Source organism: Pithys albifrons, chromosome 4 (genome assembly GCF_047495875.1).
Source record: "Pithys albifrons albifrons isolate INPA30051 chromosome 4, PitAlb_v1, whole genome shotgun sequence".
NCBI lineage: Eukaryota > Metazoa > Chordata > Aves > Passeriformes > Thamnophilidae > Pithys > Pithys albifrons.
Window position 1 is genome coordinate 12,463,492 of NC_092461.1, and position 18,213 is coordinate 12,481,704.

At 42.3% G+C, this 18,213-nt stretch overlaps 1 protein-coding gene across 7 annotated transcripts in view; it reads right to left on the minus strand.

The window, feature by feature from the left end:
* The window catches only part of NFATC1 (nuclear factor of activated T cells 1), a 111,891-nt gene that overhangs the window by 43,808 nt on the left and 49,870 nt on the right, over positions 1 to 18,213 (minus strand). For all 7 annotated transcript variants that reach the window (XM_071553488.1, XM_071553486.1, XM_071553484.1 and 4 more), the window contains exons 6-8: positions 16,682 to 16,822; positions 1,474 to 1,529; positions 111 to 243 (exon numbers count right to left, since the gene is read on the minus strand). In XM_071553488.1, coding sequence (XP_071409589.1) covers positions 111 to 243; positions 1,474 to 1,529; positions 16,682 to 16,822 — 330 coding nt within the window. The remainder of the gene's footprint in view (positions 1 to 110; positions 244 to 1,473; positions 1,530 to 16,681; positions 16,823 to 18,213) is intronic.

Below are 18,213 nucleotides of genomic sequence, written 5' to 3' on the forward strand. Positions count from 1 at the left end.
CAAATTATTCAGGTTACTTAAAAATTATCAGAACCATGTATCTTTCTAACCAGTCATCACTACCTCTCAGCTTTACCAGAAGAAACTTAATAAGGAACATGTTTTATTACCATTAGCAGGGAGATAGGTGAAAAGCTGGTACTGGCTTCTCTTTCTTTTTCCGTTGCAGACATAGAAGTTGACCTGAACAGGGCTGGTAATTCTCTGATTGCGGAAAGGTGGTATCTCAACCACCAACGAATTCTGCAAAAGCAATAAATCAGAAAGTCAAGGCATGACTGAGGTAGTTGAGCTCTACAACAGCACTCAAATGTCAATCTCAAAGAGGCGCCCGGGCTCACAGGGAAAATGGTCAGCTTTGTGGGCAAGGATGACCCCCACTAACTCCTGTGTCCATGTCAAGGACTCTGGAAGTCGAGAAATTATTTTAGCATGGCTCAGATCTTTACAAAATCACTAGCCTTCATTTCTTCCCTTTGGACAGCAAATACAATACTGCATATGGACAAGGCTCTATTCCTACTGCCTCTGTCAGGAATCTGGGACCACAATCAAATTGTGGTCTCTAACTCAGCAGGAGGAAGCACAACAGCTCAGTTGGCAGGTCATCTCCAGTATAACTCAACCTAACACAATTTCCTCTGAAAGCCATTAGGACAGGATTATTCAAATATTTCCATTTTCCATAGTGCAGTGTTTTTTCATATAACAACGCAGGAAGTTTTAAGCATGCTAGTTTCTGTAAATGGGACATCTTGCAAGAACAACTAGTGCTAGAGGAAAAAGGGATGAAGAACCTGTAGATGATCTTTCACTGTCAGAAACCAAATGCTCCAGCATGGGGCTAAGAAATTACTTAGCTTCTAGGGCATCAGCTTACACAAATGCACAGTAAAATCTGCTGTGACCATCAAAACCTCCGTTGGCACTTTTAGAAAGAATAAAATGGGATGCCCATCTTAGCATTTGGCCTGAATTCAGCTTAGATCTTTAAACTGTTTGCCTGCAGGTTTGCAAATATTGCATATTCCTAGAGACTTGGAATAGTGGATGTACTTCCCATTTTAGAGTCATGGCTGAGGAAGGCACACTTCTCCAGCACAGAGTTGATCTCCTAAGAGGGGACTCAAGTTTCTTCTGCCGAAGATAGAGGAAAGCCAAGGAAAACAATAAGAAATTGCTTTGGGAGCAGAGGAAAGAACTGACCCAGCAAGGCAGAAGATGAGCAGATGGGGCTGGCCCATCCTGGACAATGAAAAAATATTTTCCAAATGGTCTCTCCTACTTTTGGGACAGCTTCCAGAGAAGATTTTTTACCCCATACTTGCATTAGAGAAAGGTTTCCAGGAGGGGAGGCCTAAGTACTTGTTCTGTTTCAGTGCCAAAGCCTTGGAAATCCCTCTTTAGTAACAGTGCTGGAGAAGGCAATATATATTTTTCATCTTGATGGTAAAATATTTAAGGCAGACTTACTGGCTTGCACATTTCTTTGTCGGTTTTGGCTTCCATTTCCCACACATGGTGACCATCTAGAAGACAAAAGAAAAAGATACCTAGTTCTGTCCTTTTTTCCTCTCCCAAGGCAAGAAACGAATGACTTCTGTAAAAAAGTCTTTTTGAAGGGGCACTGCACATATGAAAAAGAGTTCTCAAAATGTGTTATTCAAGTGTTGTCCAACTAAGAGACCATCTGGGTAGCCTGTGGCAGGAGTCCCTTTAGCTTTTCTGAAGGGAAGAACCTCAATCCAGAGCGCAGGATACTGTGATGGGAAAAAGCCACTCTGAGTTTGTTCTGTCACTAGTCTGGACAAAATATGCAACTGTTCTATGTGTGTCAGTTTCCTGAAATTTCAGGCAATAATACTGGTACCTGTGAGGCCTTTTGATTACTACCTATGCTGTAAGTCATATTCAACATTAATATTAAATAAATCAACAGAAAAGGTTGTATTAAGAAGCTCCTCAGTCATGCAGTATTTGATTTTAATATACTCCTAGCCTGGCTAGTCATAATTCTGCTGTTTGGATCAAAAGGCAAGGCCAGAGACTGGGAAAACACAGTCTTTTACTCCATTTTAAAGTTGGTTTAGCTTAGCTACAGCGGTCCCACTTCTGGAGTTGCTTCTAGTAGTGTGTTGGGTCCTCCTAATTTACTGTATTTCTGTTTTCAAGCAAACATAGATTTAAGCCATAGCTCTAATTTTTTTCTGGGGACCTGTGTTTTGGAAGGAATTAGTTTTCTCTGCTCATTTTTCCTGCACGTCACTGATACAGAAATCACTTGTCAATGACAAGGTGGGCTTTTATTTCCTTGCATCTTCAAACCTCAACAGCAAAGAAGGGAGAAAAATAATACAAAATGTAAGGTTTCCATTCTGCAGGCCTAGAAAAACACAAATGAAAGACTATAAGCAAACTGCTGGCTAAGCTGGGCATCAGAAACACATGCAGCTTCATGAGTCCCACCATAGTCAGATGTTACTTGAATGAATTTATGTCATCTTTTTGTATATTTATTGTAGCATTGGGACATGCAAATACAAATATTAGTTATTTTGAACTTCATCACATAGATGTGGACCTGCCTTAGAAAAACAGCTCTCTGAGAGGTAAAGGAGTGAATACACATTTTCTTCTCTATTGACTTTCATGGCCAGGATGGAGGTGACACATTTAGAACTGCCTGATTTATTACAAATGCCTGTAAATAATATTTTTGTGTACAGCTGTCCTACTGTGAAAGGAATGCTGCTGAGGGACTAGCCCCGGCAATTGTTTTAATGTCCAAACCCCTTTCTTCTTAATGTATGGAAAGAAGAGCAACGTGAGGGTTTCAGCACAAATACCACAGTGGACTTAGCAGGTCTTTCTGTAGGAAAACAATTAGCAGATCTACCCTCAGTTTCTTCCTACATTTTAACTTGTGACGCTGGTAAAGGAATCCCTCTAATTGGTACTGCCACGTTTGGCTGCAGGGAAAGAAGGAGCAGCCAGACTGTGCTTGAATCTCCTTAACAATACCTTTGGAGAGTGCCAAAATTGAAGTAGACTTCTTGGGAGGACTGGTGATCACTTCACAATTTATCCAACAGATGCTTCCCCTGAGCTGTCAGTAGAAAAAAATCTGACCAAAATTCAGCAAGCCAGGACATATTCCCTGTCTGGGAGCAGCCTCTTTTATCGACAACCCTCTCCTCACAGAGCCCCTGTAGCCCCCCCTTCCTGCCCCTAACTAATTCAATCGGTTCTAAAAGCAACACAACTCCAACACTATCACACATTTTGCGAAGTCTAAGAACTTCTGCTTTGTAGAGAGTTTGTTGGATTGTTGTTTTTTTTTTAAATCTACAGACATCCAGACTAGTAGTTAACGTGTTCAATTTGCCTTTGTAAACGGATTACCAGAAGTTCAGGTTTTTTTACTATGTTTAATTTCTGCTTTGCAAGACGATTCAGGTTTCTCATTTTTATTTCCTGCTGATACTTCAGTAAAATTCAAAATTACTCCATCTCCAGCTAATCTTTCAATTACTTCATGCAGCACTGCCCTCATGCATTTTCGAAATTTTTATGATGACAAAAAGGGTTTGTTCAGAAATATTTTAAATGCTGTAATCTAAACTATTAGGAAAATACAACTCCAGAGCCATGGCTTTTCTCGTGAAAGCTAATATGAATAATATGGAATTTGGTCCAAGAAATTCCCTTGAGACTGTCCAGACCATCGCTGCTCAGCAACTGAGGGGAAAGGAAAGAGAGAGAAGAAGTAGGGAATAGACAACTCATTAAGAGCTAGTGACATTTCATTTAACAAAAACACAGGGAGGAGGAAAAGTTGTTATGAAGCAAGAGACAAAAAAAAAAAAAAAAAGAGACAATTCCTCATATTACGTCTGGTGAACCAAGAGGGAAATCTCAACGCCCACAGACTGGGACTAGCTCCAGGAGGGAAACCTTAGACCACTACGTCAACCTTTTACAGTAAACATGTTTTGCAGGTTTATACAGTTCAGCTGAAAAAAAAAAAAAGGAAGGAAAAAAAAGAATAATGGCTTTTGAATAGTTTGTGGGAACCATAAGTATCAAGACAATCTGCCTGTGCCAGAGAAAATGGTTTTGCCCCAATGCCCATCCACTGGGGAGCCTGGTGAGCAGGCGGGATGCCGCCTCCTGTCAGCATGCACTGGAGGAGAGAGGGCTGCTCGCCCACAAAAGTTTCCATTGTACGCCTGCCACATCTGCAGCAACGCGCCTGGTCTGGGCCTGAGGCAACTCCCTCCTGGCTGCCAGCCAACCCAAGTACACCAGAGCAATTTATACCTTTCCAAAATGCAAATAATTCAAATTACAGACATAACACAAAGCTGAAGCAGACACATTTCAGGCATTCCCGTTAAAGTTTACTCTCTGGAATTACCGTACCCAAATGGGCAGTTGTTATAAAGGGAGGGGGGGACATGGAGTCAGGAGAGGAGGAGACAGAGAGGAAAAATGAGAGAACGGCTTTTCCAAAGGTCTTATTTCATTGCCTTTCGTTTGACTATTTACTTTTACCAAGTAATAAGAAGTGTCGTCTCCAAACCAAATGCCTGGCTTTGTTTTGGCGTTTTTAAGATTTATAGAGCAATATTTTGAAGAGAAAGACAGTTCTTTATATAGCTAAAAAGTTATGTCAAGGTACTATACTGGGTTCCTTTTACTTTGTGAGGGTTTTTTTTACAAAATGGAAATAAACCCAAAACATCCATGCATAGAACCACAGGGCAGAAGGGCAGAACCACAGGGCAGAAGCCCTGCAGAGTTCCCCAGCGGAGCACCCCAGTCCCCTCACTGCCAGCAGCAACAGCGATTGACCCAATAAAGCCAAAGCTTCACATGTGAACTGTGCTACGGGCTCGATGAATGACCCTCAAATCCCTCCTCCTCCAAAGAGGCAGCACAGGAGTGTGGCAGTGCCAGGGGAAGGAGAAACCCCCATTCCACAGAGGCGCTGTGCCTGTGCCCAGGCTGGATGCTGCGCTAACAGGTGGCCATCAGCGCTGCCGCCAGCTGAAGACACCGGGTTTGTCAGGAAGCCTGATATTTACAGATGGATCTCTGTTATTTACAGCCACCTCTGCTCTGGGTGCACTTCAACACAATCCGCTTTTGCCCTTTTTCTTCATTGTTGTGACACTTGGAGCACCTGGGATTGCTAATGACAAAAATAGCATCAACCTACTTCATTAATGTGGGGTGGATTTTCAGCTTTGCAAAGCATAAACACCCTGTTTTAACAAGGGGTGGTTGAACAGTGAACAGGCCTTTGTAGTCTCTTATCAGCCGCTTGCTCCAGCGTTGAAGGAAACTGCGCACAAGTCCAGAAGTAAAAATACTCTAATTCATCAGGGAATTCCCTGCAGTATGAGTCACCATGGCTTCCCCACCACACCCAGCTACAAGATTTCCACATAAAAAGGCACCATAGAGGCCTGTTTTAACACAGAACCAGCATTAAAAGGAGTTGTGTAAATGTAGCAGCATCAGTAATTCACTCATAGAACATAGGAGACCATGACATACAGATTTTCTTCATGGAAGAGCAACACAAAGAGCTGTAAAGACTTTCCAAAGACATTTTTGCAGCATTTTCTCCTCATCTTTGTCCATTTGGACAGACCACCCCTAGGGTTCCTAAGGCTGGATTTACCTTTGTACCCCAAAGAACAACAAGCATAGTGTCAGAGGTTTGCAAGCTCACAACAGTCAAGCCATCAGAGTAACTTTCACTCTAAACTGATGGATTAGTGAAAGGGGATAGAATATACAAGAGAAAAAAAAAACAAGCCTGGAAATGCAGGAACGTATGCCATTTGGCAACCACTTAGACCTTGCCTCTATGAAATGGGCATAAGGGGAGCACGCAGATGTATTTAAGTGATTCCACTTTACTACAGGAGGTTAAAACAGTCTATATTCTTTAGTAGACCTGTGTTCACTTGAGATATGAGAACAGACATTATGTAGGATTTCACTGCCTGTACATTCTATACTCTTCTAGCCTGAGGTTCAACAGAGTTCGACTGCACTGGCTGCATTGTAAATCTGTATTTGTATTCACATATTCCAAGTAAAATGGTAAAACAAGGCCTACTCTCCCAAAGGAACCCACTACTTGATTAATGTGTTGTGAGATTACCCTGAACAATAATTTCTATGTTACATACCAGATTACTTTAACATGTCCAACAGGCAGGGCACAGATGCAATGCAGCATCATTTTGAGGTGCTCTGTCTACTTTCCTATTTGGCCTAACAACACATCCGTGAGGACTGAAGGATATGCAGGTTTCCAATTTGCTCCCCAACACCTTTCCCTGGTAAGTACCCTCACAACACTGAAATGACTAATCTGTGAGCACTTTCAGAAGGAATGGATGGGTTTCCATGCAAAGAAGAGTATGAAGACTAAGGCAAAGTCTCATCATTCAGACTTAAGAGTTATCTCTTTCTGTGCAGAGATGCTATCAGCCTCCAGGAGAAGGTCAAGTCAGGGAAGTTTCTTGGAGGACAGCACTCCCCATGCCAGTACTGGGCATGACTCACTGGCACTGTCTCACCTGCTGGCACGTATTCGCTCGCATGGGTGCTACAGTGCTGGATTTTAGAGTCAGCAGCCTTTTCTCAGTCTTGCAGGTGTCTTGTTGTGAACATTTTCCCAGCTGGACACCAGCAAGGGAAAGGAATCCTACCAAGTGGGTTGGATTCTGTGCCTGTGCTGACACACTGGTATAAGTCTTAAGGACATTTACAAGGGTCAGACACTAAGGGTGAACCAACAGCAGCCAAGCAGTCTGAAATGAGATGTACAGGGAAGACTGGGCAAGAGAGTAAGAAAACACGCAGAAATATAGAGGGAGCAGAGAGTAAGTATCTGCAGTGTAATTACCCACTTAGATCTCCAATATCAGAAACCTTCCTTTTGATCTCCTCAGTGATACTTTGCTCTCCTGAGATCTCCATCTTTTGGGGCTCTATGAGCAGTAAGATGCCTCCTGGTCCCAGAGCCACCTTCAGAGCAGCTCTTCCTTCTTCTGCTGCTCCTGCTGGTGTTACGGCCTGCCAGCTGCTCAGCACCTCATCCCTGTTTGCCTCTCCAGCCACCTTGATCTCCCCACTTTGCTCTTCCACTACTTTTGTGATAAGACCACATGGCTGGTCTGATTTTTGCTTACTTTATTTCCCCCTCCCTCGCCAGGAAGTCCCCTAGCTGTTCTTCTGCTCTCCTCACAGCCTACTGCTCTGCTATGGATACTTCCCCCCACAGCTTTGCTCCCCATCCCTGGCATGCCTTCTGGCATGCATCTGTCCATGTGCAGCAGGGTTCAGGCACAACTGACCTATTTTCAATTCCAAATCAAAGTGCTGTATTTGTTTGTGTCTCCTCATAAGCATTTTTGCAGCATATGTATTTTGTCCATTCGTTCAGCTATGTATTTTTGCAGTACTGAGCTGAACTATGTAGACTTAGGTGTGTCTGTCATCAATATGATATTCTCAAGTTACTTTTTCACTCTTTTTTATCTTAAATTAACAATAAAAAAGTCATGCAGCAACCAGGTGATGAAAATCCTGCACAAACTGTATCTTACAGTACTTTGGCATCTGTGCCAGACACATGCTTCCTCTCCAGTTGCTCAGCTGGGCAAGCCAAAAGCTGAGGGACACTCTTTGCCTAAATGATGATGCTTTTTAGCTGCTTTTACCATAGTATGTCTAACAGACTTATTTATTCTGAGTTCAAGTGTTTGCAAATGAACAGCAATTTTAGTTGAGGTAATTATAAGGAGGCACTGTGCTGACAACTGACTGATCAGTGTTCATTTTGAGTGAAAACCATTGGAATAGCCTGCCAGATACTATTTTCATCAGAATGGAAGCTGGTTATGCTGGCACCTCCCCCTACTCAAATTATCACTGATCTGAGGGGTTTATTTAACAACTTTAAGTAATTCCAGGTCTAAGATACAAAACTTCCAAGTAAAACTGCACCCTGACATCCCTGAAAAATCTCTCTAGAGCAGACAGGTCAAACAAAGCACACTGAGCACAGCCACCCACCAGCAGTCATGACAGGATTTCACTCTGGTTTTGATTACATTCATGTCATCTCCTTGTCTTCATAATTTTACTTTCCTCTCTGAAGCTCTAGTAGCCTGAACCTGTGACTTTGCAGCTGAAACTGAGTAAAGTATTCCTGGTCCATCTTCTTCAGTCTAATCTGTCTCATATTTTCTCAGACTATTGGAGTAACAAACCTCACAGCCAGTTTAAATCAAGTTCCAAATTTTTCTTCCATGAACAATTTTTTTCCTCTACTTCTGTGCTGGATGCCAACACCACCACCTGTACTATAGCTACTCCTAGTTCTTTCTCATCTTAAGATTTAAGTTTGATCCAAATGCTTTTAACCTTCTCAATTACTTTTTGAGGCATAAACTCTTCATTTCATTTTTAAGACCACAACTTCTCATCTTTCAGAAATACCCCATTATGGCAACTCTGTGACTTTGTAGCAGAGTCTAAAGAGCCAGCTTTTGAACAGCATTTACTTTTTTCCATCTCACTGTCCCCATCATGTCCCTTTTCTTGTCTCTCTTATCCAAGGTCAGGCTCAATCTTAGAGGTCCCTCCTCCTCTCCTAGGATTTTCCATCTTGGTATCAGCTTCCCAGCAACAAGGCATACCTTGGAAATTACTTATCTCTCCATTCCTCTCTTAAATGTAATTATATTTTCTTCCACATTGCTCTTGAAGGTGTAATCTTACTTCCTTATTAGATCTAAAAGGAACATGCTCCTCTTCCCTCATCTGTCCCTACTGTTCCTGTGATGCCCACCTGAGACATGTCAGGGAAGTAACAGGAGACAATGAGTTGTGCTTTTCCAAAGGATGTAGACATTCCCTCCAAAAACTAAGTACTTTGAAGGTATCCCCTTGTACTGGTTTATGTTGAAACGTTTTGGTAGTGGTTCAGCTGCAGGGGTGGAGAAGATTGCAGAAGCTGTCCCCATGTCTGATAGAACCAGTTCCTGCTGGCTCCACAATGTACCCATCACTGGCCAAACCTGAGCAAAGCTGGTGGAACCTCTCTCACAACATATTTCAGAAGGGTCAAAAAATGCTGTGCAGCAACTGTGAGAGAGAGGAGTGAGAATAAGTGAGAGGAAGAGCCCTGCAGACCCCAAGGTCAGTGGAGAAGGAGGAAGAGTAGGTGCTTCAGCGACCAGAGCAGAGATTCCTCTGCAGCTCATGGTGAAGACCATGGTGAGGCAAGTGGTGCCCCTGCAGGCCCCACCACACTGGAGCACAGATCCACCTGCAGCCCACTCAGAACCTGCAATCCTGGTGGGAGCTGCAGTCTGTGAAGGGTAGTCCAAGCAGAAGCAGGTTTTCTAACAGGAACTATGGCTGTGGAGGACCCATGCTGAAGCAGCCTATGTTCCTGAATAACTGAATCTTGTGGAGACGACTCACACTGAAGCAGTTCATGAAGGACTGTCTTCCATGGGAGGAACCCACACTGGAGCAAGGGAACAGCATGAGGAGAAAGGAGTGGTAGAGAGGAGCTGTCATGAATTGACTGCAGCCTCCATTCCCTGTCCCTCTGCACAATTCAGGTGGAGGAAATAGGAGTCAGGAATGAAGAACTGAAGTGAGGCAGGAGTCGAGGTCTTGAAGAGAGGCAGGAGTAAGGGTGGTTTTCAGTTGTACCTTTGTTTTTCACTATTCTGTTCTATTTTTAATTGGCAATAAACTGTTTTCCCCAAGCAGAGCCTCTTTTGCCTACAACAGTAACTGATAAGCAATCTCCTTGTCTTCAACTTGACCCATGAGCTTTTTCATCTTATTTTCTGGCCCCTGTCCTGTTGAGGAGGGGGAGTGAGAGAGAGCAGCTTGGAGGGCACCCTGCAGACAGCCAAGGTCAACCCACCATACTCCTTTCCTCCACTGCCTTTATGCATTGATCACTTCATTAGACTCTCAGCTTTCTTGTAAGGGCTGTGAATTCCCGTGTGTTTGGACAGAGGGTCCCACTGGAATAGTAAAAGTAAAACAATTTGAAATCTTGTGCTATTTGTAAAAGTTCAGAGATGAAGCTTTTGTTGCACAGTTACAGCTACTTGAAGCCACTTAGTCTGGAAGACATGAAAGAATAAACTTGAAGCATTCAGCCACATTTTCTATAATGATAAAAAAATACAGAATTAATCAAACAAATGACATATGGTTATTCCTTACTTCTCTGTTGACCACAGTAAGTATCTGTGATTGATTGATCTCACTCTTCACTGTGAGAGCAACACCCTGGATGAGGCTTGTTGCTGCTGACACCATCTCATGTGTATTGTTGCTGTTCCACTCTGTCTTCACCATTCCCTATGCTAAACAGCCAGGAAAAACTGCAACGTGCTGGCATTTCCTACAAGCTGCATCACTACTCCCCTGTGCATGTCAAAGGGTTCTACCGTCAAATGACTCCATCATCTGATGACACTATTCGCCCAAAGATATCTATTTCTGGGCAGTAGCCAGAAAACCCTTCAGCTATCAATACATCTCTAGGAACTAGGTTCAAGTGACCTTCACATGAACTCCATGCTCCCAACTTGTATGCCTTTGAAGATTCCAGTTTACCTAGTTTCCTGAATTTTTAACCTCACTGTGCATGAGTCAGCGTGCAATTGCTCACTGCCAACTAGAACCTGTGTCCTGAACTTGGATAAAAAGACAGATAAAGAGAAAATTATGTAGTATCCCCCTCTGACTAGAGGGGGAAAGAGTTTTGCCACTTGCTTATTTATTATGTGAGCTACAGTATGATTACCAATGTGAAACATGACCCTTTCTTGGCCAGTTGCCCTCCCAGACTGTGACTGCTACTAGCAATGGAAAGAGCAATGGAAAGATCTCTGAGAATGTAAGATCTTTTACCAAATGGAGCTCTGCCAAGACTCAGGTCACCCATCTACCCATCACATCACATCACGTCAAAACAGACTCCAAACCGTAAGCTCCACAGTGTATCTGAGTCAAACACCCACGTGCTTCCTCAACACATCCATTCCATTCACATGCCACTCAAATGTTTTGTCAACATATCATTTTACGGAACTTCTTACAACTTATCCTGAAGCTAAAAGACTGCATTTAAGTTACCTGCCATTATGACAAGGTAATTTCTGCTCATACGACACACAGGAAACAGAAGTGAATTTATCAGACCGACACGTGTACCTTAATGCAGCAATTTTCCCAGAGACAGGGAAATTTGAGAGGAACAAAACACCCGTGAAATGCTTGAGTGGACACTTAAATTCATCCAGCTTCCTTCTTTTCCATATCGCATTTCCTTTGTGGAAACATTCAGCTGACCAGGCTTGACCACATGTCTTACAGGAGGCAAACTGTAAGTTTTCCCATTTGAAATACTTACAGAAATGATCTGATTTCCTTTGGCATATATAAAAAAAACCCAAACAAATTGGTGATTGCACCCAGTTATCTTTCATCTTCTCTAGTATAACTATTACCATTACACATCAGCACCTTCATGTTCTAAGAGCAGAACCTGTTCCAGCAGGGAACAGTTTTTATGGAAAAATCCATTTAATGAAACAAAAACAAGAGCAGAACGAACAGTTTGAAGCAATAACTAAATCAGAAAAGCTCTTCAATTGCTTGAAACTATTCAAAAAGAGAAAAATCCCTGGAGGAAACATTGTTTACGTGGTGTTTATTTCTCTGTCTTTCAGAAACTTTGAGTGTAAAAGGCTTTGGGCACAATAGCTGAGGATATTATGCAACTGGGTTATGGAGTCTGTAGGTGCTAGGATTACTGTTGATTTGAAGGTGGAGTAATTAACAACAGGTTCAAAACCATTGAAGTTTGTAAGTCTGGAGTTACTCAGAGATGCAGCGTTACAAATTGTGTACTCAATAAATGTCCATCAAAGACAGTGATGCATCTTCAGGGAGGGGCACTTGTTACAGAGAAGCTTAGACGCAGGCCTTTGACCAGGACAAAATTGTCCTCAACACTAATAGCCCAGAACAAGAATTTCAAAGTTAGCGTTACTTGAGAAACTAATCCCATAGTGAAGTTGGGCGTTATATTTCTCCCATTCTGCTCTTTAAAACTCTTGCCTTGAGCTCTTGTCACTAAGCACAAAGGGAGAGTTTGGAGCTCAAACTTAACTAGTGGTAACCCAACCAAATTATAATTAATAATAATACATCAAATGACTAGTTCTTCCAATAGATCACAACTTGATAATAATGAAGATTCAGTCAGTTTAACCTGACCTCTTAGGTATGTCTAGACTTGGTCAAATCCGTGAAGTCCAGAAATACTTGAGCTAGTTCCAGTGCCCAAACCATTCTAGCTACAAGAGCAAGGAGCAATTTTTGAACAGGGAGCAATTTTCAGGGTAGATTAACTCTTTCAGATCTCAGTACAAGACTCTTTCTAAATCCCAAAATAACTTGGGCTACTCTCTTTATCCCAAAACATCCTATAGTGTGACAAGACATGCACATAAGTTTTGTGTCCTTTGATGCTTGGGATATTGGCTTTCTGCCTTATCATTAAGCTTTTACTCATCAGTTAGAGGATACACTTTGTAAATAGAGGAAAGAAAACTAGGATTTCTCCACCACACTTAGTTTTATGGAACACTAATTATAATCTCATATATTAAGAGCTAGCAGTCTGGTCATTTTTGATAGGCTTTTGTCCTGCTTTGTATTCAGTAACTCACATTACCTTTAAAAAACAGCTTTGAAAACAAATAGAGAGTGTTTGCAGAAGTTGTTACCAAAAAAAGGTAGCTGACAGACACACCATCCTTAAAACACACTCTCCAAAAAGCTCTGGATTTTCTGAACTTCCCTCAAGATTTTTCTTGCCTGGTAAATTTATAACCTACAAATGAAATAGAAAGTTTTTAAATAATAAGTAACCAAATCAGTCTTTTATTGTAATTCCAAATCACAATCCATGCAGATGCATGTGTTAACAGGAAACATTGTGTTTTTCCCAGACAAACACTTCCTTCCATAGTTAACAAACACTAACTTCATTTCTAACTTTGTTTAGTTACTGCTTTTGTAACTAAAATGCACACCGTACCTCCACAGTGAATCCCAGCCTAAAGACATTAAGGGCCCTTGCCAGTAAGAAGCTGCAGACTTTTTTATATTTTTACAAAGTACTAATTCTTCTGGTGAAAACCAGACAAGTGTTGGACATTGTAAACATAGCATCTAACAACCATGACCATGCACAAGATGCTTTTAAACCTCAGGAAGAGACCAGCATGACTACAGAGAGAGACTGAAAGTGAAAAGATAGGAAAAACAATTACTAGAGTAATATTAAAGAGACAAAGTCATTGTGGGACTCCCCAGTCTAGGGAAATTCTGAATTTAAAAGTGAACCTCTCAAAGGACATTTAGCATTTACACTTTCACTACCATTAGGTTTCTTAGATGGTTGTTTTATGCCATCATTCATCACCGGAAAATATGGTTTGGATGTGCAAGCAACAGAATATTGCCCAGAACTCTGTAAAATAAGGACTCACTTCAACACATGAGAACTTTGTTTATGGTACTGTAAAAGGCTTGAGCAAATTTTAGTTCCCTTCTGAACACTCATTATTTATCCAAAGGGGTGCCTTCTGCCTGACCACTGGACCCGGCTGTGAGGAGTTCTCCTTCCAGAGGAGGTCTTCACAGCGCTTCTCCCACGGTCCTTTCTGTGTGCCGTGCCTTCACCTGTTTCTCCTGTGTGAGACAGAGTCACAGGGCTGCAAAGTTTGTTTTGCTCTGTTTCATATGCCTCTTGGCTGAACAGCAGCCAGTAAGAGGTTAAGCTGAAAGCACTAAGCCACTGCCTCCCCAGCAGAAGGATTGATTTGATCATTCTTCAGGGATTCCCTCTTGTATGAGTCACTGCTCAGACTGACTACCCAGGAAAGGAGGCCAGGATAATGCCATTCCTCCAGAGACTACAACAGCTGAGGGCTAGCCCTGAAGACTGAAAGCTTGGGACTCATGCTTGGAAAAACATTCAGCAGACCACAATGCACTCAGCAGACTTAGAGAAATTATTCGGGGGGGGGGGGGGGGGCGGGGGAAGGGAAACAAAAAGTGTTCTCAAACTCTTTGCATTAACCATTAACCATGCAGACTAGCAGGAATTAGATGAGCTCCTGGAGACTGCCTCACAGCTTGGGGACTCTGCTGAGTAAGGGCTGAAGACATGAGTTCATGTAGTAGAATATTTAAATTTTACACAAAAGATAAGTTCTCTTTATGAGCACAGAGATTCCTGTGATCTATTACTTTGTAATAGCTGTGTTTGGCTGCTACCAACTAGGAACGTGATTAACATTCCAAATTCAAAAACAAGAGAGGTAAGAGCAACAAAATTAATGAATGTCTCCAACTAATCACAGAAGTTCATAACCAGCTCTCTAACAGAAAGAGAAACCATGTTGGTGTTCCTTCTCTTGACCTACTTTCACCGATGTGAAAGAGCTGAAAGAAACACTTTGTGCTGATTTACAAAAGCAAAAGTTGCTAATGCTTGTTCATTTGACATTAAATACAGTGACTCTGTTCAAAAATCCAGCTGGAGCAGTCTGTCACTAAGACAATGATGCATTGCTGTTGTCTGCTTCCAATGCACTGAGTTGTGTCAGGCAGCACAGGACTCAACTCACCACAGAAGCCTTAAAAATTCCTCAGCCGGGATCAGCCAGCAACTTTACTGTTTTGTGTGTCACTCCTAATGACATGACTGCAGCTCCTGGAGATGTTACACATTCTTGACTTTAAAAGCTCAGCCCTGGGACTATACCTCCATGAGGCTGTACTGCTCTGCAACTGCAACAAATCTACAGTGAAGACTACTGAAACCAGGAAGGACCTTAAATTCCGTAATTTGAAGCGATACAGCGAATACCCTGCTTTTAGGGTACAACTTAATACAAAGGGAGACAGGGTTCAAGTCTACACTATGGTAGCTGCTGGTGAGCAAACAGCATCATCATCATCACAATTCTTTGGGATGTGATACTTCAAAATTTTCTAACTCAAAGAAGAAAGATGAAAAGAAGTAAGTATGAAGGAAAGCACCCTTTAATGTGGTTTCCTTCCTATTATGAGGCAGATAGAGGACTCCACTCCTGACATGTCACACTAACCCAGTTCTGTGCAACAAAGAAAGTTTAAATATAGACAGTCACTTTCTATTCCCCTACTCATGCTATACATAAGCAGAATTCAATGTTTTTAATTGCAGTATCACCTTTTTTCCCTTCATTTTCAACTTCCTTAAGAAACAAAAAGGATGTTCTGCTTCTGTCACAGCCACAGCCCAAGTGTGTGCAGTGCAGTGCTTGGGGGTCACAGGAATAGTGCCCACTGGCTCTCCCCAAGAAGCCTGGACATTACCTCCGCCCCACACACACTTTGGGTGACTTAAACCTCACCAATCCAGGACTGCACTTGGGAACTTTAGGGAAATCTGCTCTTCTTCTGAGCTTGGGATGCCTTTTCCTCCAGAGCCTCCTCTGCTTGCCCTGCCATTCTGTTCCATGGCCTGACTTCCTGTGCTGCTAGTAGGGGATTTGGGCCGGAGAAAAGCGTGGGAACCTCGTGGACATGTAGGGTTAAACAGGCGCAGTGTCAAAGCCAGTGCTGGCAGCCTGAGGAATGCCCAAGACTGTTTAAAGTTCAAGAGGGAGGAGGGGGCCAGTGGGCAGCTGAGGAATCCATAGCTTGTGCCAGCACCAGGGAAACCCTTTCCAAAACAAGATTCAAAACTATCCTTAACAGTCTCATTTCAGAGCCTGATTTTGACTCACAGCTTCACTCTAACTGCCTATTCTCGCAGGGGACATTCACACATGTTATGCATTGTGACCCTGTTATCCACTACTCCTGCAGGCACCCCATGGCTCCTGCAGACACATTCTGCTCCAGCCCTAGCTCCCACTCCATGCCCTTAGCCCTGATTCAGCTGGGCCTGGACCCTTCTCCAGGAGAATCAGTCCCACTATCAAGGCACTGCAGGAGCAGTGCCAGGGGAGGGGGCGGTTGTGTCCTTCCCCGAGTCCTCGAGATAAACTAGAAATATGTTCTTCAAATGAACATGTCTCAGCTCCAAATCTTCCTCAACAAGCACCTTCCAAGTGCCACTGGTCTCAGATGCCACAGAAGGAGATACAGGTGCACACACACCACCAGCAGCACTGCTCTCTGTTTCACAAATTACAGAAATGTTCAAGAAGATGCACAGTGTTGCAGGCTTTATGGGAACTTGGCACCAGAGGCTTTGAATGTCTTTCACAGGTCCTACCAACTACACTCATGGCTTGCTTCAAAAACAAATGCCAAATGCCAAAGGCTGACTTTCAATGCTGGTATTGTCTACCTGTAACAACCCTTGCCAAAGTGTGAAACCTCAGCATTAGGCATGGCTCAGATCACTTCCACAACTTTGCCCAGTGACATGGAAAACATATTATGGACAGAAGAAAATGTTATTATCATATTTATGCTTTCATAATTTGACATAGGCTTTTAAAAAGGGTACAAAAGACAGAACAGAGCCTAGATTGAAAAGACATACCTGGTGCTTTTTCCACAAAGATGACTTTGGAGTCTTGTAGAAAGTTATGACCAGACAGTACCATTTTTTTTCCTCCAGTAACAAGAAAGCTGTCAGTACTTTGCTTCTCCACTAGAGGCAGTTCTTGGGCAGATCTCTGAGCTGGAAAGTTATTAAAAATATTAAAAAAAAAGAACCAGCAACCTCAAACATACACAAAAAAGTAAATATTGTATTAGTAAATAACTAAATGCTTGTCTTCATAAGATGAGTTTGATACAGAAACAAAGAAAAGTCAGAAGGTTTGCAAGAAACCTTGACTGTAAACAACAGGGTTAAACAGTAGTACAGATTCAAAAAGCTCACAAAGAACAAGTGTTTTAAAACTCAATTGGATCTATATTATATCAAAAAGTATATTTTTAGTGAATTTCATTTATTTTAAATAATTTTCTCTTATGCTACCTATGACATATATGCCATGTGTTTGCAAGGCATACATGACAAGGCAACCATACATGCTCAAGATTTGTTTCAGGCACTATACATTGCATTGTCCACTGTCTGGCAGCAGCAGCAGCAGCAGCCACGGCCCTTGTGATCCAGCAGCAGCTCCCACTTTAGCTAGCATATTTCCAAAAGAACCTGAGAGCCAAAGCACACAAGGATCCACGTAAACATAATCTGCTATTCTTGTGGCCCATTTTATATCCCCTCAGCTGAACATGAAGAAAGCACTGCTTCAAGGGATGATGTGACATTTTATCCATATTATATGGTTTCTCCTGGTGTTACATGCACTAAGAAATGTATGAAGTTTTTGGAACTAGCTTATTCCACATTCTGCACTGGAAATAACACTAGCACTTTTTTTTTCTTCCTATTTTCCATTTTTTTTCAGCAGGCACACGCCATGCTTTTGCACATTACACAACACTCAAAAGCGCAGTTCCCTGACACAAATCCAATCAGCTTCACATTCAGTGGTTCCCTGAGCTTGGCACCTTTGCACAGACCAGTTCAGGATAGATTCAAATTGTGCCTTACCCTGCTGTATAGCAACTGAAAAGCTCTCTAAACTTCAACAGCAGCAGGATGAAACCATGATTCCTCACATTTTTTGCTTTGCTCTCCAGCATGAATGGAGCTAGGGATGATCACACCTTCCTCCCTATCCCTCCCACCATAGCTCAACCCCCACATACCCACCAGATGTTAAGTTTACCCCCTTCTCTGTCAACATCAGAAAGATCCACTTTGTGGAATTCAACAGAACCTAAAAAAATTGTTTCATCCATCCAGCCAAACAAATTAGCATTAGTAGTCAGACAGAAATTCAGCTTCCACCACTTATGCTGAAGTATTAAAGCTACAAATAGGTTTTGTTTTGTGTGGAGGTGGCTGAGGTGGCTTACAGAACAAGAATGATATGGGTGTCTTTAGAGAGTGCCCTACTGTATCTGATAATATGCAGTTTGTTCAATCAAAGAGATCCCAGTGCAGAAATCTGGTTCCTGGAGGTTCTCTAAAGCTGTAGGCAGCTTGTGCCAGTG